General features: G+C 38.9%; 1 protein-coding gene across 1 annotated transcript in view; it reads right to left on the reverse strand.

Annotated features, from left to right (window-relative positions):
- dchs1b (dachsous cadherin-related 1b) overlaps positions 1-18,165 on the reverse strand; it is a 105,988-nt gene extending 87,823 nt beyond the window's left edge. Inside the window, exons 1-2 of the mRNA XM_081354350.1 lie at positions 17,820-18,165; positions 4,417-6,240 (exon numbers count right to left, since the gene is read on the reverse strand). Of these exons, the coding sequence (XP_081210476.1) occupies positions 4,417-6,219 (1,803 nt within the window). The 5' untranslated portion in view covers positions 6,220-6,240; positions 17,820-18,165. The remainder of the gene's footprint in view (positions 1-4,416; positions 6,241-17,819) is intronic.
- Positions 18,166-20,889: the final 2,724 nt, after the last annotated feature.

A 20,889-nucleotide genomic window follows, 5' to 3' on the forward strand; every position in this document is an offset into this window, starting at 1 on the left:
ATTGACTATAATGTATTATCTTATCTAACCATCTCGTATCCAACCATCTACAGATAAAGACCAGATGGCCTCCACGTTCCTACATTCATGATGGGCCATCTCTGCTTTTCAACTTTATCTCTAATTATATCAAATATGACACTCTGGGAAAATTATCCCCAATGCTGAGCTCACCGCCCAAAGGAATCAACACCTCTAAAGCCATCAACCACCTGCTGTCCCATGAAGCAACTCTCCAACAGCAACTTTCTGGACCCTAAGGATTCATACATGGTAATAGTCATCTCAACACATCATGAAATTCAATTAGCTGATCTTAAACAGCAACACTGCCCCCAGAAACCTCTGAGCTTGCCAGTCTCAACACTGTGTCACCAGATACAGCCACAGCTGCTCTGCTTTACTCCGAGACAACAACAGTGGACATCAGGCACGCAAACGAGAGAAGGTCGAACAGCCACATGAGTAGTACGAAATGATGCAAACAATGTGTTAGAGAGAAAAAAATGAAGGAATGGTGAGGAAATCAAACGGAATTGAAGATAAAAGGAATGACAGAGGAGTGAGAAGACTAATAATTAGGAGTGCATAGCTCTCTAGAATACTTGATTCTAAATTTTGTTTTTTATATAATGACCTCTAAACTCTACAAAATTGTATCTAAATGAATAAAAAAACACAAAAAAATTGTTGAAGGTTAAATTTGTGTTAAAAAAGTGAATTTAAGCATCATCAGAACATTACATACATATACGCTAAATGTATATCCCATTATATACTGTACATATATACACACATACAGTATATATATACACACACACATTTCAAGGAGTTTCAAGGAGGAATTTCAAGGAGGATTTCTCAAGCACTTGGGCAACTTACATGGGTATTCAATACATTTATCACCATTTACCAACTACAAAAAGGGTTTGTGTGCTCTATTGCAGAATGACACAGACTGTGTAGGTAGTCACAGTCTGGATCCTGTTTCCGTTGGGGCACTTTATAATGTGACCCCACCAGGGGGCCGGTCTTATGTTACAGGAAGCTGTTCCCCAGGTAGCTTCCTCTACAAGCATCAGTCCAGATGTGCTCCAATGCCCGGTTTATTAAACATGATTAGTCTTTAGGACAAAATACCATTCAACACCACAGTGCGTACAATTGCTTCAACAGGTGAAGAAAAGCGTTTTCTACAGTTTAATTTGGGAAATGTAACACTAGCTGCACCTGTGAACATAAACACGCAACCCTGCCAAATAGAAATACGTAGTACACAATAAATTCATATGATACAAATGAATTGTTTTAAGCACTGAAGAGCTGTCCAGTTCAACATGACCCTGAGCTGCCAAGGCACGATTCAGGAAAAGATCTTTTTCGCTTCGTGAAGAGCATATAAACACTAAGCTTTCTCTTAAATGTGAAAGTAATCAAGGCACATCCTAAAAGATGTCTTGATGACAGTTTGAGATTTGTATGTCTATATTTTGTCCTGAGTGGGTGTAAGTCCATTTCTCTCTCATTTGTTCTGAATTAAACGTATATGTTCCAGACCACCGTATAAGAGACACTTTAAATGCATCAGACCAGCAGTGAGAGACTTATTATCAGATGTGAACAGGAGGGAATTGATCTCCGGTCTTACTAATGGGTGGACAATGTACACCAACTTGGAATCAGCTTTTACACTTAGGAATCATGCAATGGGAACAAAATCTGCTCTGAGATCAGCATAAAAGCGCAAGTGTAACAGTACTAATGGAAAAGCCTAACGGTTGATACAGGAGCGCATTGGGTGGAGAGACCTCTGTCCTGTACATAAAGAAGGGTCCTTCTTATCCAAACATGCTTTAACAGGGACTGTCCCGAACAGGGTTTGGTTTGGGCGCCCTACTCACGAAATCTGTCGGATCACCAGAACAATGAACAGAAAACTAGAGCAGACTGCTTCCATGAGAAATTACTCTCGGGAGAAGAAAGGAAACCGAAATACAAATATAAGGCAGTTTTCTCTTTCAGCAGTGTGTAAATAATACACCATTCTATTCTATAGATAAGCTTAGTTAAACAGGCATGTTTTTGGAGGAAATGACTGGACTAGCCGTGAGTGTTTGTGTTTGGGGGATAGTGGTTGAAATTTAAACTATTAAAAATATACATTCATCAATCCAATCTGTCATTCAAGACTGCTAATCAATGTCTAAAAAAATCCTATAGACAAATGCATGTGTATTCTGAGGTGTGCTAAAAATGTATATTATGCATCAGCAGTTTATCATACAAACATTGATTAAACACAAATCCCTTCTCTGTGAAGGGCAAACTCACTAAGAAATAATTAATTTGTTGATAAATGCTGTCAGTGATGTTTTAGTGTGCGATTTGATATCTCAGGAAAAATTATGCAAACTCTAAATGCAATTCCCCATCTTGGATATAAAAATATTATCTATCATGTAATGAATAGCTACAGCTATGATCAACAGAAAAATGTACACAAACATCTCTATTAAATACAATTTAATAATTGTGCCACACAAACAGAGCAAAGTCAAAATCTAGCATGAGCCTATACATAAAAAGGAGTTTTTGGACTGAAGAATGATAGAGTTATTTTAGTGCATTTAGTGCCTGGTTAACCTGGACTGTAGGTGGTTAACGAATAAGATGTATGTTTTTGTGCAAAATAGCGACAGTGAATTTGCCCCTTGGTCTTATTAATACATTTCCTGAAGTGCTGTGCACTCTGAAGTTCCAAATTGAATAAAAATATGAATGGGACAAATAGTGATTTATAAAAATACCGAATGTCTACAATGTCCAGAGTAGAAAAACACTAAGGCAAGCCAAGTCCAGTGTCTTAATGGATCAGAACCAGTGACCACAGCCGGTTTGGTGTATTACATGCCAATATGTGAGGCCTGGTGCCATAAGGACTGCTGCTACTGAGCACTGGATCAAAAATAACACCCATACTAGTGTCCTAACCTGGTTCAGTGAAACCAAAGGGAAATATGCTGGAATGAAAGTTGCTACAAGGGTACTGAAAAACCAACTGTGCTGCCCGAAATGAGTTGAAAGAATGTTGACTAATAATGAGAAAAGAATCATTCAACAGAAAAACCATTGAATTTTTTCATGTCATTTGTGTTGAGTGAGTGATTTAAATAGATAATGTTTTGATACATTTAAACAGCTTTTTGCTAAACTTGCATATCTTCTGGTTTCACAGAATACTTTCTCATAACCCCTTCATTCCAAGATTCGCAGATCAGTATATTGTTCACTTCCATCTTCCTTTTTATTCCTGACTTTATGCATCCCTCTATGTGTGTGGCAAACCCTCTTTGTCTCTCTTTGTCTCTCTATTCTTCTCTTTCATTCACTCTCCTACTTCTTCTTCATGCTGCAAACCCACATACCAAATTCCTCCAAACAGTGACCAGCGATTCTTTCCAAATATATGTTAAATGAACCAGCAACAATGTGGAATTCCAGTATTTATCTAAAAAGTTTGTTCTGGAGGGTATTTTTCAACAGATGCTTCTGTTGGAAACTGACATTACGGAGGTCCTTTGATGTCTGGAATTGCTTATTATTGGGCGAAAAAAAAATGAGGAAAAAACCATGCCCTGATTTTCATTTCTTTCCCACAGGGGTAACAACAGCTTGAGAACACAGTTGGCCCAGTTGCCACATGGTGACAACAATTATCATGGCAACAGACTTAAACCAACATTTCAAAAGAACAACAAAGCACAATTTTACCATCTGTCAAGCAGCTTTCTGCAATTCTCTATGAGAGGATAAAATCTGCTAATCATATGTCATAATTACAAATTGTCTTGGTGAGTGAAATTACAAGTTTTTATTGCTCCACAATTACCATGGATCTTTCAAGCAAAATAAAAGACCCAAAACAAATATGCACAATACTTTTAAATCTTGTTTTAAGACATATCGGATCGCTATAGTCAAAAGTAGGGCTGGGTAAAAAAAAAATCTTGATTTTCCAATTAATTCACCAACTGCTGAAGCAAAAATGTGCAATCAGTATACCGTAACTCAATTTCCACAACAAACAACTCACTCTTATAAGTTACCAATTTGAATTAGTCTGAAAAACCACACTGTATCTTTTACAGCATTAGATGCCATCACATAAGCAAAAAATATCCAAATCAATCCCAAACAAATCAAATTGGAATCAAATATTTAGCTTGTAAATCAGAAAGTAATTGAATCAGGAAATAGGTATGAATACCGAGCCCAAATCAAATGTTACATTTAATACTACGAAACCTGAAAAAAATCATGGCCAAAACAATCACAGAAAAACAAATCACAGAAACAATACAAGTGAAGTAGGTGAACAAGGTACAAAACATAAAAGGAAAACATAATCATTCCTACCTCAAGGAAGCAGGTCCCTGCTGATGTGTTCTCCTTGATTGAAACATTGTAGAAGCTGCTCCCAAACACGGGCTCATTATCGTTACTATCCTGGAGGTCTATTTCTACCAGAGCAGTGGAGGATAACGGGGGTCGCCCTCCATCAGTGGCCACTACTTTGAAACTTGGCTTTGGGTCCTTCTCATAATCCAGATTGGTTGCAGTGGTTATGATACCTGTGACAGGGTCAATGGTGAACCAACTGGCGTGCGTTTTCTTGTCTGGTAAGATGCTGTAGCGGACATCACCGTTGGGACCGTGGTCTTTGTCTCTCGCGGTCACTTGCAGCACAAAGCTACCTGGGTAGACAACTTCTGGAATGGTCTGCTTATATGCCTGTTGGTCAAAGAGAGGTGGGTTGTCATTTACATCGGTGACATGAATCGTAAATGAGGACTCTGCACGAAGCGGTGGGGTTCCAGAATCAGTAGCCATGACACGAAGTTCATACGAATCCCTCTCTTCCCGATCCAGAATCTGGTCTACGTAGATGAGGTAGATGATGCTGTCTTTAGTGGTCAGGGCAAATTTCCCATCCCCTCCCTCAAGAGACACATTGACATTGGAGTACTCGCCATAATCAGGGTCCGAGACAGAGATTCTTGCAACGTATTGGCCCGGCTGAGCACCTTCAGAGATTTGGGGTGAGCCGTCCTCACTGAGAAAAATTATGGTCATGGTTGGCTGGTTATCGTTGTAGTCTCTAACATGTATTGTAACAAAGGCATTGGTGATCTCTGGATGGCTCGCATTATCTCTGGCTTGCACTACCAGCTCATGAACCTTCCTCACTTCGTAGTCTAGAGGCTTATTGAGTGTAATGATCCCAGAGCGAGGTTCGATGACGAAGTAGCGATCCGGGTCGCTCTGCCGTCGGTTTATCTCATACAATACAAGGCCATTGTCTCCTTCGTCAGAATCAACTGCAAAAACTTGCAGGATGTTACTGCCCTGAGGAAGGCTCTCGGAGATGATGGCACTGTAACGGCTTTGGTTGAAAATCGGAGCGTGATCATTGATATCCTGCACCAAGACGTCAAGTGTCATCTGTCCAGTCTTCCTTGGAGATCCACCGTCAAAGGCCTCCAACACCAAGGAGTAGGAGGACCTCTTCTCTCGGTCCAAGACTCCATTGACTACCAAGTCAAGGTAAAGGACTTTGTTTGCTGCTCTTTTGGTCTCGAGTCGGAACACTTGTCCTACATTGCCTTCTTTAATCTGATATCCTTGTACAGTAAGCTGATCCTTATCCGCATCAGTGGCAGGCTCAAGAGAGAACTTAGTTCCCACCGCTGTTTGCTCTGGGATCTTCAAAGAGGCTTTCTTCTTGGGGAATGTGGGGGCATGGTCATTGATATCATTTACAGTGATTGAGACCTTGACTGTGAACCCTGTCATAGTGACAGCTATAAAACTGTAATGGTCTCTTTCCTCTCTGTCAAGTCGCCTGGCGGTCTTGATAATGCCTGTGGTTTCATCGATGTGGAGATCACTGCCAATGCCGGTGCCTTCATGATCAGAGATGAAGTATAGTGAGGCTGTAACTCCAGGTAGCAAACCAGCGCTAATGTCGCCCACTATCGTCCCTGCAGGTTGTTCCTCATCTAATTGGAGCTCTAAAATGCCTGATGTGCCCTCTCCGCTGACCATTACTGTTAATAGTTCCACTACTACACAAAGCACCAAAAGCATCCTTAGCCTCCAGAATACCCACATCCGGAACTGTCCACATGTGTTTTTCCCAAAGCCATTCAACGGAGTCATCGTGCCAAGGTTTCTTCACACCTGCAAAACAGGAGGGGAGCAGATTGTCACAATCACATTTACACATCACAATATTATGACATAGATACCAATGCAGATCAATGCAAATTCCTGTCTCTCACAAACAGCTGGAATGCATGAGAAAGGGGTGTGTTTGCTTCAAAAAGGAGAGGCTTTCCCCAGTCATGGCAGTAAAAACGTATGTGGATGATGTACATGCTCTTATTTATGCACTATGCCTTTTCAAAATACACTTCACACGCATCTATTTCCCATGTTTCTATGATGCTGTCAGATAGTCCCAAATGCTTTAATAACAGTGTATAAAACGTTAAAAAAATATTAAAGCAGATCTACAGTCACTCATACGCCCATTAGCTGGATCAGACTTTTTAATACCATTACACCACTACATTTTTAATACCATTGTTGTCAAATTTTATTCCTGATTTGAGATGTTATATGAATGTAATATAACAGCTGTACTTGCATAAATGTACAGTAAATAGCTGCCCAGGATGTTATGAATATGGCCACCTAGCCAACCAACTGGCAAAAGAGACTTGTGCCATAGAATCATTCATATTTGAAAGGGTGGTCACCAGATTGCAGGACAAGCCTCTCTTGCTTGCCACTATGATCCCAACATGTTAAGGACAGACCACATGGAGCCCTGCCGTTAAAAAACGTTTAGTTAAATAACATGTTAAACATGTTAAAAAACGTTTAGTTGAGATGTTGACATATAATATTCATAGTACATTTATTCATTTAGCAGGTTATTCATCCTTTGAGTGCAGTCAGTTCAAACCAAAACCAGCCAGTAGTTGATTTTTAAGAACATTTTTCTTTTTTTAAAGCCATGTTAAAGAAGCAAACTTAGCCACAAATTTTGAGCAGACAGAAAGACATTACTCAGACAAAAAGGCCAGACAGGAGTTTGGAGCATGTGTTTGGAAAGCATCTCTTCTCTTGTCATATGTGTGAAGGCTGAATCCTCTGTGAAGCAATCTGCTACAGATGGTCAGACTCCGGATGATATTTTATACGCCACTGAAGAAGTACACTAGCACAATTAGAAAATTATACTACTTTGGCTGGAATCACAACAAACCTCAGGAGTCTTTGCACTTGCGCTGTGTAGAGTATATGTTGGTAAAGTCTGTATTATCCAAACCTCAATGCATAATGATGGCAAATCATCACTGTGGGCTGTTGTGGTCTCTAATCATAATTGGATTACAAATGCAATTTGTCCTTGTCAGTTCTGTTTAAGAGTTCTCCAGTGAGATGCACAGAACTCACTGTAGGACAAAAAGAAATATTGAATCTGGACTTCAGTGTCATTTTTTTAACAAGAAAGAAGCCCTCCAGATAAAACCACATGAATGTTTTCATTCATTACAAGGCTTTTCAAGCAGGCTCCCTCTAGTGGCCACAATGAGTCAATAGGTTTATGAAAGGAGTAGATTTAAAAGTAATGCTTTTTACCTTTGTCTATCACAAAGATGTCTACTGTCTGAACCAATTGTCCTGTGTGTTGTGTATGACACATCAAGTGATTTTGTGCCACTAATGGTAGGCATTTACAAATAATTAACCTCACAAACACAGTTGAACGGCAGGGCTCCATGCGGTCTGTCCTAATCAACTATCTGCGACCTTCACAAACATGTGATTTATAATACGTCCTTAGCCAGACATGTGTAAGGGGGGCACACTTACACACAAATTGCATATCCAAGGACAAAGACAGCAAAGACTATCTGTTCATCACATTGATGATCTGAAACAAATCTTGTCGAAACAATTTAAGTGATCATTATAGGACAGAAAAACAGTTGTATTTGGGGTTAAAACCTCAAACCTACAATTTTAGGATCAGGGGACCCCCTATAGGTATTTGTGTGAAGTGTGGCGGGCCCTATGTTCATTCTTATGAAAGTAGCAGAGATTGTGGGGCACTTGGGGGCCACTTTGAGCCAATTTAAACAAGATTCTGAGATCATGGAGGCCCACGATGCATTGCCACACAATGTGTCTCATTCTTATATTTAACGGCTTATTAAAATACATAGCATAAAAAGGTTGTCGAGGGGGCCCGTGGAGCTGACGGTTTCTCCATCACGATCTCTCCGAATAAACAGAGGCCAGACTGAGTGATTGACAGAGGCGTCTGAGGAAAACCTGTGGGGGGCCGGCTGTCCTATACAATGTTACAGAGCCGAAGATCACCGCCATGTTAGACCGCAGAGATTTAAGAATCTTCCTATGGACATTCAAACTTGTATCTTAAAACTAATTTGATAGCCTAACTACTTTTGTTAGAAGCATTGGAACATTCAAACTGTGAGTGATCATATTCATGTTGCACTATAAAAATGATGCAGAAACCATCGCAGGGTAGGATATATCATTTTAAGAAACTTGGCTCCATTTGAGGGACGAATGAAAAATCTTTCACCAAAACCCATGCTTATGATGGGTCTGAAATGACTGAATACGGATGAGCAGTTGCCACAGTTTCCGCAGGCTAAATGGGTATGGAATTCACTCCCGCTCAGTTTTCAGTATTTAGACAACCACAGTGCCAGACCTCCTTGGGCTTTCTGCTTTTAGCCGTCCAGCTGTCGTCAAAATGCTGGAGTTGGTTGATTTAACGGTGAAGGTGGCAGGCGGGTCTTAGTAAAAGATTCCAACTGATATGAGACTGGCTTAGTTGGTTTTTATGGCAGTTGAGCTACGCTAAGACTGAGGAAGCAGGTGACAGATGAACAAAGAAGGATCAGGTCACTGAGCATCCATTAAATAAAATGCCAAGAGTATTTACAGATGCTAATGCTTTATAATATTGCCATAAAGTAATTTAGTAAAATAAATGTGGGGGTTATTTTGGATGAAAACTTAGATTCTTATTGGACTAGTTGTGAGGAGGGGAAAAAAACAAGGCTAAATTTAATCTGTTTTATATATATAATGTCCAATGTAAAATCCTGAAGCAAAATCAGTTGAGAACCACTGATTGAGACTATTTGTGTGCCGGTATGAAACTGCGCCATACTTGTAAAACTCAAAGAAACCTTAATTCTCTACAAAGATAGCCATTCATACAGTACATTTGCAAAACCCTAAAGATATGAGATCCAATAAAATCCCTTATCAGCGTGCTTTACTAGTGACTCACTCATGGTAGCCAACATATGCTTTTTAGCTGTCATCTGTACCGCGTTTGAATAAAGGCCGAGATTACACTTCTGAGGGCAATTACTACTAATTTCTTCAGTGTGTAAAGACCCTCAGTGCACTCAAACAAAACAGCTTAAGACATCAAGAGTGAGTTCAAGGTTGGAACCAATGCCAACTCTAAATCTCATATAGAGAATTTGCCACTGGTTCACGGGAGGTTTACCAGCCCCAGGAAAAGATAAATCTCTCAGTTAACACACTAACATGGGCTGAGGAAAGATCTCATGAGTAAAAACAACCTCCATCATCAGGTGAGTGAACGTAAAGTTTGTCCCCCAGTTTGGACAACAATGACGTGATCCTAAGTAACTGGTGTAATATAGCTTTCCGGACATTTCTCTCCACACAAGCACATACTAGTTTGGTTTTTATGGTCTCTCTGTGGCACAGGTTTAATAGGATATGTGGTTTCCTGAGAAAGTAACTGGAAATATGGAGTTTGTCACTGTGGCAAAAATGCAAGGAAGAAATGTTTCCAAATTTCCTTCTCCAATCAGAGGCAAGTCCAGAAAAAACAAGGTTTGGGCTAAAGCAGTGACCCCACAAGTTCAGATGAAACATTTCTCATGCTAGCCACCCCAGAAACAGGTTCCCTTCATAATCATCAGTAAACCCTAATTTAGTGAAAGCTACACAGTTTTCATTCTAAATTTTCAGTGTTTTTTTAGGTTTTATAAATATATTTAGTATTTTTTATGCAGTAGCCTATAATTATATATTGCAATAGCGTAAATATATGAGATAATACATTATGTAATATAATTATTATTTATTAATTCTTTTATTTATGTTGTTATTAGCCAATATTTAGATTGGATGGATGAATGGATGGATGGGATTGAATTTAATAATATATTAAATTCATATAAAAACAAATGCATGGTTTTGTAATAAAAAAATATGTACTATATTTAAAAAAATCAATCCTCAAGAAGAATTTCCCGATGATAGATACACCCTACACACTACTCTACATGTTCAAACCTTCACCAACCAAAGACAAAACAAGGTCGTAAACCAAAACAAGGTTGTTAAAAGTCCAACTTGTCTTAAAGTCACCATGTAATCAAAATTGACAATTCCAATTTTTACAGAATGTTGAAGTGTTTATAATAAAAGATTTATCTCTGCCATCTGTTCTCTTCATGAGGTATGTCTCGGAAGAGGGTGGGGCTATATATCCTCCACAACTCCACAGCAATATCCAACTTCCTACAATCTAACAAATTCCCAAGAACGAAATCAAGTCCCACCCTACTTTTTTTTCTCATTCCAAAAGCCGTTTCACTCAGGTATATAAGTCACAATATTGCGTTTCAAGTCGACTTTTACTCTCACAAAACAGATGTGAACCATATTATGCCAACACAAGTAAAAAAAATATATTAAATTACTATTTACCTCTTCCCTGAGTGATTTTCAATGTTTAAATAAAAAAATATATATATTTTAATCAGATTACAATTTTGCCTTTACCTGCCAAGCACACTATGTGCTCTAAGAAAGAGAAAGCTTCAGTGAATGAGCAAAACAACCTGCGGTCTCCCTGTTATGATCGGGTCGGGTGCACAGCATGCTCTTTTTCGAGGAATGGGATGTAACAGGAAAAGAGAGACTGTGAGAGAGACAAGCTCCCTGAATTATTAATAAGCAGTGACGAACTGTTTAACAAACGTTGAACATTGAGATGCCACATCTCAGGTTCCCATGTCTCCCAGGTTACAGCACCATGTCCCACTGTACACAATAAACTGGGTATTAGACTACTTGAGATAAAACATCTCTGACATCTAATTGCTTCAGATGTTGAAATCTCTGGGGGAAACAAATCCTTTGCTCTTCGAATGGTTTAACATTTAAACGTATTAGTTAAATCGCTGTAACACAGTACAGTATGTATCACAACAGAACATTTTACATTAACATAACATAAAATTAAATATTACATCTAAAAATTAATTAAATGTTGAAATTAATGTTGAAATTTAAAAAAATAATGCAGATGATAAAACCAAATAAGTAAGAAAAGAAAGTTTTTAAAAAAACATTTATTTTAAAATATTCTGTATACTAGGGTGTAATATTTTAATGTAACATTTTAATGACATACTAAAAATGTGTCAATTTCATAAGAAATTACGTGACCAATAAAAACGACCAAAATATTTTTTACTCCTTAGACTATGGGGAAGTTAATGTTAAAGTGTAAAACAGATGTTTGTCTAAATTAGAATTACAGAAAGCCTACACCCAGAGCAATCACCAGTGGCCGTGGTACCTTTCTATTAAGGAAAAGGAACTGTGCCTCAGTAGAATTGTACACTGACTTGTCCAAATTCGGACCTTATCTACAAACATGCGTATTTCCAGTCCATTTGACAGTGCTGATGCTTGAGAACAACTCTGGCCATGAGAGGTAAAACACAGCACAAAGCCACAGTGCCACCATGCTGAAGTTTGCTACTCTGAATAAATATGCTGTCAAGGGATTTCAGACATAGAATGAAGCTCTCAATGATTCAAGGACATTATTACTGTGTTAACGAGCAGTTCAGGTGAGAGCAGAGCGAAGCATTTAGTGTCTTTTGAGTGCTCTGTGTATCTCACAAGCCTGGTTTGGCTTGTTATCAGTATCTAATAAAGTACACAAATAAGAGCAAAGATTAAATGTTGCACTTCAGTAACCACTTACATTGAAAGTGTATAGCAACCTCACTCAAGAGGAGTGGATCACCAACTGGTCAAATGACTTAGCAAGAACATGCTTCATAGATGGAAAAAAAGAAACCTTTCCCAGGAGAAAAGCCGCTGGAGCGCTTAGATATAATGGCTTGGCTCTAACCAAAGTGCCAGGAAGCCGATTCCAAAATCTAACAATAGAGACCGTTAGGTAAGCTAATTAAAAACAGAACATTTGCACACAGACACAAAGTGTTTTAGGCAGTTTTTGTTACCTCTCTTATAACGTAAGTTAGAATACTATGTAAATATAAAAGAAAAAAGGTCTGGTTTTTATATCTGCAACCCAGGCTCAATGGAAAAATTGTTTGTGGCGACATTTCAGCTAAATTATGCTCCCTGCATGTTTCGCGACACTTTCAAAGTGAAATGTCCAGTGAGTGGCATTAAAAAGCATGTTCAGTTTCATTTGAAACAGATGAATGTCAAATGTTTTATTGTGGTGGTTGTTGTACACATTGCAGCAGTTGAAGGAAATTAAATGTATAGTGCTAAAAGGTATTAGCTCAATGCAACACATACACTAAATAGAACTTATAGTGTTAACAAAAGCAAAAGTGAGATAAAAAAAAAAGTCTACTGAAGTAACCATGGCATTTTAGCTCGCTTTCAAGCTTTTTAATAATGATTCGGTTAGGATTTGTACCCAAGCACTCCACATCGCAAGTGTAGTGCTGTACCAGGTGAGCTACTGAGCAAGTTTACCAAGTCAGACAAGCCATACAAATGGAGTCGGTTATGTGATGCAAATATCAAACTGTATTTACAAATCATGCATTTCAGCAGGAAACTGCAGTGAATTGTAAATATAGGTATGTTTTTGAAGTTTTGCAAAAATGTAGGTATATGCATGTATTTCCATCATAGGTTGAATATTTTTCATTCATTCAAAGAAGGGAGGAGTGAGAATTGGTCTATGGCACATCCAAGAATAACTTGAATAAAGAATAAAATGTAATGTTTTCATTCTTTTTTTTTTATAAGGCAAGTGTATAAAATCACACGCAAACCGTTTCCTCTAAAGAACAATTCTAGGATGATTATAAGGCTTCAATTAAAAGCATAAGGAAAGAGAAATGGATATACACCCTTGAGATCTAACATCTAGACATGGAAATCACTCAGCACAGGGGCTATTTCTCCCCTTTCCGACTGCGGCGTTTGCAGGAAACAGATTAATCGTGGTTTCCCCTAGACCAACAAAGAGTTCAGACCATACTTCTAATCTTAGAGTTTCAATGTCTTAAAAAAAGGGTAGCAAATACACATTCATATTAAATAGCAATCATTCAACAAAATAATACCAAGTACATAAGCTGCACAAATGATCCTCGTGCAATATGCGGTGGTCACGAGTGGTTTCAAATCCCCTCCAACTGAAACACACACCCTATTCTCTTCTAATTAAATCAAACAGCTCCTCTCCCCCCATGTGTTGCCTCTGATCAGTTTCCAAGTGTTGATGGGCAACAGTATGAACAGACTCCCCCTCACTGGGCATGTCTTTCTTTTACTGCCTTATAACGTGTCTCACGCAGAGGCAGCACATGTGCCCCGCGCTCCTGACATCAGCTATGATCTGTGATGCAGGAAAAGAGGTTCCAGAGGAGTCATAATAATTTTTATATTTTATTTGGTACTGATAAAGAATTGTATTAAAGATATTGACAATAAATTGACAATTGACAAAAGATTCTTAAGTATATTTCAACCAGTGTAAACCTGTGATTTATAAAAGAGAGGAATCACTTGTTATGTATAATTAGATCTACACTAAGATCTATCGTGCAATTTTGCTCATTAAAGCTGCCTCTCAACTGCCAAACAAATGTAAGAATATTTAACCAAGCTCATAACTGTTTTCCTACAATATTTACAAAAAGCGCTGTGCAAGAAACACGATTATGAAATTCAAATGAAATGGTTTATGATTCACAACAGACTTGACTATCATCCAAGCGGCAACCTTCCGGTCTCTCTCTTGAATCCAACACGGAAGTGACTTATACTGCAATTCATCGACTGGCCGCTAGAGACAGGCACCAAAAGAGAGTCAATTCCATATACCTCCCATGTTAAAATGCCTAACTTTACAGCAGAGCCTGTATATTTTTATAACTCATCCGTTTAAATTATATTTAGCCTTAAAGTTCTGCATAATTAAGGGCGTGGTCACTTGAGTGACAGGTGGATTGCCGCTGCTGTCACTACTAGCCGTTTGTCTGCTGTCTGTTAGCTGGCTAGTCACCTCAGCTAATCCCACCTCTTTATCCATTTTTGGATATCCAGGAGTGACACGCTCCCAAGATGGCGACGGCCGGCTCTGACCACTTTGGGCTTCAAAAATTCTCTTCAGAAACCTACAAGTGACGTCACAGACACTACGTCCATTTTTTTTTTTAACAGTCTATGCTATCACCGAGCTCTCAGTGTACAGAGATGTTTTGAAATTATACGCGCTGTGACTTTCTATTATGTACATCACCGTTTGTTCAAAACCACGCCGAATCGAGAGCTCGTGTCCAATCATTACTGACAGGCCAATGTCCAATGAACAGATGTTTCTTACAATACAAATAGCGCTCATGAATGCATGGCGTCCGAGTGAAACCAGCAGTGACGCTTCTCACAGTCTATTGAACATCTATCTTTGTTTTATTAATATCAACGGTACAGGTGTCTGTCATAGACTGCGTGAAGCATGCTTTGACACGGCTCTATGGCTTGTGCTTCCGCTGAATTCTACGCACAGATTTGTGCAGATTGAACAGGAGAACAGCGCCACAATCCTGAGTGTTTTCGACCTTTCATCCGCTAAAATATTGACAAAGAGTAGCCTATATGTCGAATATCACTGATGTGATTGTTTTTAAAAGAAGTTAATATTGGGTAACTTACATTTCAGTCACAGTATTTCTAGTTACTTTGTTAATTAATAATACCACTAAAGCAGGATTTACTGTTGCGCGTCTCCAAGCAACACACAGTAGTAGCGTTTGGTTAAAGGAGAACTCCTGTCAATTTTAACATTGAGCTCATTTTTTTGTAAATTTGGAGTGCTGTCAATACAGAGAACAACGACAAAAATCGGTGTTGCCTACACCATGTTATCCTCTTTTTAAAATGTGCACCCTGTTGACTTCAAAGGGGCAAGTTTTAAACCTGCTTTTAGCCTTTTAACATCCTTGATGTGTCATTACAAGTGCACAGCTAATGTGAGTGATTCCTTCAGAGTGATCACGGGTGAATCTGACTGCAGTAGATGTAAAAGATATGAATAAAAGTGATGTTATTTCAGCCAGCGCACATACCTGTATTTTCTTCCTGTTTTCGGTCGAAGTCCATAATAATCGATTGTCGAGTTCACGCGCGTGATCATAGGTAACTAAACCTATGCGTGTGAACTCGACAATCGATTACTATGGACTTTAACCGAAAACAGGATGTAAATACAGGTATGTGCGCTGGCTGAAATAACATCATTTTTAATCATATCTTTCACATCTACTGCAGTCAGATTGACCCGTGATCACTCTGAAGGAATCACTCACATTAGCTGTGCACTTGTAATGACACATCAAGGATGTTAAGAGGCTAAAAGCAGGTTTAAAACTTGCCCCTTTGAAGTCAACAGGGTGCACATTTTAAAAAGAGGATAACACGGTGTAGGCAACACCGATTTTTGTCGTTGTTCTCTGTATTGACAGCACTCCAAATTTACAAAACAATGAGCTCAATGTTAAAATTGACCGGAGTTCTCCTTTAACAAATCGGTTTAGTGAATGATTCATATACTCATCATTTACAAAAACGCTTGCTGCCACCTAAAGGCGTAATGATATAACCTCCAGAAAGGTCACTGAAAAATCCCCACCACTAATACAGTGACAATCAGTGAAAAGTCCCAGCTCCATAGTCCGTCTCATCACTCTTTAAGCGCAGCAAAACATTGAGGGAAGTGGATTTTAAAGCAGTGCAGTCTTGAAGCAATCACCACAGAACTCAACAGTGGGGTCCCATAGCAAAATTGTTAAGTTCTTACACATCTGCAGTCACGAAGCATCTACTTTCCTGTACTCAGTGCACACAACCCCTCAGTGCTACTTCTGTCAGTTCCACCACTATTACATGCCTTTCACACATGAGTGAGTGAACTGCTCTCTTCTCTTTTAACTACATGCTAACGATACTTAATTACAGCCTGTGTAGTTTGAATGAAGGACCTAAATAATAGGCATGCTTTGATGCCATGAGTTGCGTGCAGTTATATTGCGTGCAGGCACATACTATAGCTACGTGTCCGGTAGCCGCAGTCACCGATAAAAGAGAGCAAAAAAAAAACCTGGTAATCCAACAAAAACTCAAACATATGTCTCTTGTTAAAAATGGGAGTCTGTTTTCAGAGAATGCACGCCTCGCAGCTCAAGAAGAAGCCGATCTCCACTTGATCATTTACTGAGAACGTTTTAATTTACGTGCGAGGAATAGATAGCACTTGGCAATCCCATGTTTAGTGCAGATATGGCTCATTGTAGGATCCAAGACCGTAAACTTGGTTGGGTGAAGGTAGGAATGATTATGTGCCGACAGTACAATCAGAAAACATCTTTGAACGTGGATGTTTAAAAATACCCACTGCATTAGTTGTGACTTTGAGAGTGAACTATTTCTAATAGCCTAAATTCCATTGGCCTATATGGCTTTTGGAGTTTGGAGGCTTTTAAAGTTTGCCTTGTGCAAACTCAAGACAACAATAATTGATTATTATTGATTATTTTTAGGCTATAACCTAGGCTATAGCCTGCGATAGGCTATGTTAATGTTTAATAAAGTGATTAATTACAGCAGGCCTAATTGTTTTGCAGCAAAAAAAAAAAGCCTACTGTAATTATTTAGCAAAACTTTTGTTGATTTAATTTTTGCTGATGGAAACGCAATTTCTGCCACTGAATACTCCCGTGGAGTATAGCCTACCCGTCTAACTGTTGAATATACTTTAACTGGTAAGGTGAATTCAGATTGATTGGGACATGCCATTGAGATGACTGGAAAAAAGTGTCATGCAAGAATCAACCTGAATTCACCCCAGTAAGACTCCACAACCATAACCTATCCACAACTACCCCCACCCCCCTATTGCACCCTGCCTGCGGAAATACACCTGAACAGAATATCAATTCTCAACTTGTTAATTAACTAAACATTAAGCAGGTCTAGTTCATTTTTGGTTTGGTTGGTTTAGCTTCTTAAATTCTTTCTAGAGGCGATATCTTATGAGTTACGTGTTGGTCCATTTAGGAAACATTAATTTTCCTGCTTGAGTCCTTAACGCATCCAAGCTGCATGCTTTAACCAGCTGGCATGAAATACGCGGACGAATACAGTCACTTCATCAGGGTAAAAGAAAATGAATGAAACCACACTCTTGCATAGGCTACACAAAGAAGCGCTTGGTTTTGCTCAAACAGATGTAAATGAATGATCAATAAAAATGTGGCTAAATCGTGCAGCCCCCCAACGTTTTCTCTTGAGCAAACCCTTGAGGTGTCAGAATCAGTGTTAAGCAGACTGTCTTAAATCATAGTGAAAGATAGGATAACGGCATTGATTCTTACATTCATCTGATCGAGCTCCGCCGCTGTCTGTGAGCATCCGTTGTCTCACTCAAATCCAATTTGTATGCAGATGTATCCAGCCCGTCCCCAGCGTCAAACGGATCGTTTTTGTTTTAAGATAAATACATCAGCCTTAAATCCATGGGAAAGAGATTAAATACTCAAGCAGATACTCCTTGCTTTCACCGGCAAATAACAGCCTATAGCCTCTCAGGTGTGAGCGGGTCTGCATTCACTATTCCATTCACCAAACGGGATCAGGATATCGTACGATTGCCTCTGTGTGTTAAATAGTAACGCGCACCTCCGTATAACGGTCACCTCAGCATCCAATGTTGCATGGACTGGACGCTCTGTGGATACACCGCACCTCCGCGAGTGAAATCCGACACCCACCTCAGGCCCGGCCTCTCTTAATTTGGGTTGCTAATATATTCGACACGTGGGGAGCGGTACAAAAGGGGGAGCATTGGAAAAAAGAGGAGGACTGAGGAAAAGAGACCAGTTCCTGTAGACTGTAGTGCCACCATGCTCTACCTTGGAGAAATGGCTTTAAGACAAAGAACCAGATTCTAAACCTTCTTCCAATGTAGTTTGATGGTGTATGTAACTTATGTTTTTGCATATAGACTACATTTGCTATATGCACAATATGTGTTTTCATATATATACAATTATGTATGAATATTAAATATTAAGGGCTATATAAGATAAAACACCTAAGCAACCTAACAGTTATTAATTAATTGGTAGCTATATATAGAGAGAGGAACATATGAGGTTTGGGGCTGTGGGCGTACAAAAAAAAAGAGGTTGGGAATGTGAAACCTACAATTCATTGATGGTTGTTGATTGATGGTTGTTTTAATGATTTAGAATAAATTAGCATTGCATATTATTTAATGTCTGTGAGTGGATAGACCTTGCTGGACATTATTTGTAGTATAGGGAGCATGGGCGTACTCCCCGCAGACCGATGGAGTTTCAGTGCACAGCAGCACCAGGAGAATCAGTGTGACAGCAAGGTCATTTATCAACCTGGGTTTCAGGTCAACCCCCCCCCCCCCCCCCCCCCCCCTTCAACTGCACCCAAGCGTTATGTAGAGAGATGGGTTGCTGGCTGAATACAAACCTGCTGAAGAGAACACAGTCTTTCCTTGTTAAACAATTCAAACGCTCGGAAATTAAAAGGTGTGTTCTTATCCAAGAGTCTTACTGTAAATATCACATTCATTGTTCTCCATTTTCTCCAGAGTTATAATCTGAATGTTGCGCATAAATATTTAGGTCCTTTATAAACCTTGAGGTGAAATCAGCATTCAGTCATCTTATATGTAAATTTCTTTGCAGATCCATTCTGTTGTAAAAAGACTTTACCGCAAAACTCATGATACACGCTCCTAAGTGTTAGCAGATGGTGACGTTGCGTTTCTCGTGTGCGAGCGTTTGGGGAGAGGCTCCCCACAAGGTTTAGGACACACTTGGCCTCTGTTCATAACCTTCAGATATCAGCCTCTATTTCTCTGATTTTATGTCTAGATGCAATACAATTCAGCCAATAGAGGCTCATGCAAATTCCCAGCCATACTAAAACACACAAACTCAATTTAAATGTAATTTCACAGAGTTAAACCTACGCATGTGGAGCTGTACTGTATGTTGCGTTTGAAGTTTTCCCATTGCTGATTTCCCACCAATGCATGTTGTTATCTTTTGGAGAAATGGGACATGAGTACCTGAAACTTTGTGAAAGACTCCTGCTCAAACCATCTTAATCTTTGAGCTTAATGTCCCAGCTTTGGTGAGTCCAATCACAGTGAGGTCATTTTGTCATGGCTCATTTAGAGTTAATAAGGGTTTCTGTCTAAGGTGCCAGCGCCATTCACACAGACTGAGTTTGGCTGTCCTAACAGACTTTTCACTGGCTTGGACCCGAGACATTTTTAATGTGTGTGATACTTGAAATTGTGGGCATTTATTAATTTTACATAGGAAAACATTTTAGTAATGTTATGTTTTTATGGAAATATTTATTCAAACTCTGAATAATTTCCTTATTCTGTCTATCAACATTACCTCTCTAGCCAAAAGTCTGGTGCAATTCTAGTTCACACTTTCTTCCCTAAAACATAAAGGATGAGGTCACTCTCCATAATGTGAGGAGAGGAAATTATGTCTTTTTTCATAAAGTCATAACAGCCTTTACTGTTATTCTCTACAGTGGTCAGATATTGGACTTTAAAGACAATGAGAGTCTATCAAGTTATAGTGCATTCAGGTCATGTCAGAGAGATTGTATTTACGAGTTGAACACACATGAACAAGGTCGTAATTGTAAACGAGAGGGCTTTCTTTAAGCCTGTGTTTCTTGTAAAAAAAAAAAACTATGTACGTGTACGTTTACACGACAACGATGGACTAAAAACATAAAGAAAATCCTTTGAATTTTTGCCATTCACAAGGATCCACGAAAATGACTAAAAACGCTGTATTTTGCATGCCAGGCCAGTAGTTGGCGATGTCACTTTGCAAAGAAACACTACACGCCTATAGACTGAACACAAAATATGACATCACCAGTTTCACAAATTCCCGTTATTGTAGTTTACATGGAGATGATAACGGATAAACTTTCAAAAGTTCGCATAAAAAGCTTTCCGTTTTTATGGAAACGGTGTTGTTACATGTACAAAACACCATAGTATTGTACAATATATAACGATTCAATTTACAGACACTTCATAAATTGAATAAAAACACACCTGATGCACATTCTTTAGTAGAAGTAGAGTACAAATATAGAGAAATGGTACACTGCCGTCTTGCTTCTACCTAAAGAGACTTCCCAACTCATGAATGCAAAGTTTCCAGAAGTAATTGAATGCACCATTAAGTTCAAGTCAGAGTTTGAATGTTTTGTTGAAGTTTATTTTTGAATGGCAAAATATAGCAAACTCAAGGCCTTTACTGTAGCCTCACCACACATGTATTCATTTACTTCTCATAATCTATTAATTAATTTAATACGCACATTTAGAGTGTTTTTGAAACCTTGGAATTTCACCAGCTT

The sequence above is a fragment of the Scardinius erythrophthalmus genome (genome assembly GCF_964197995.2).
Source record: "Scardinius erythrophthalmus genome assembly, chromosome: 23".
Taxonomy (NCBI): Eukaryota; Metazoa; Chordata; class Actinopteri; order Cypriniformes; family Leuciscidae; genus Scardinius; species Scardinius erythrophthalmus.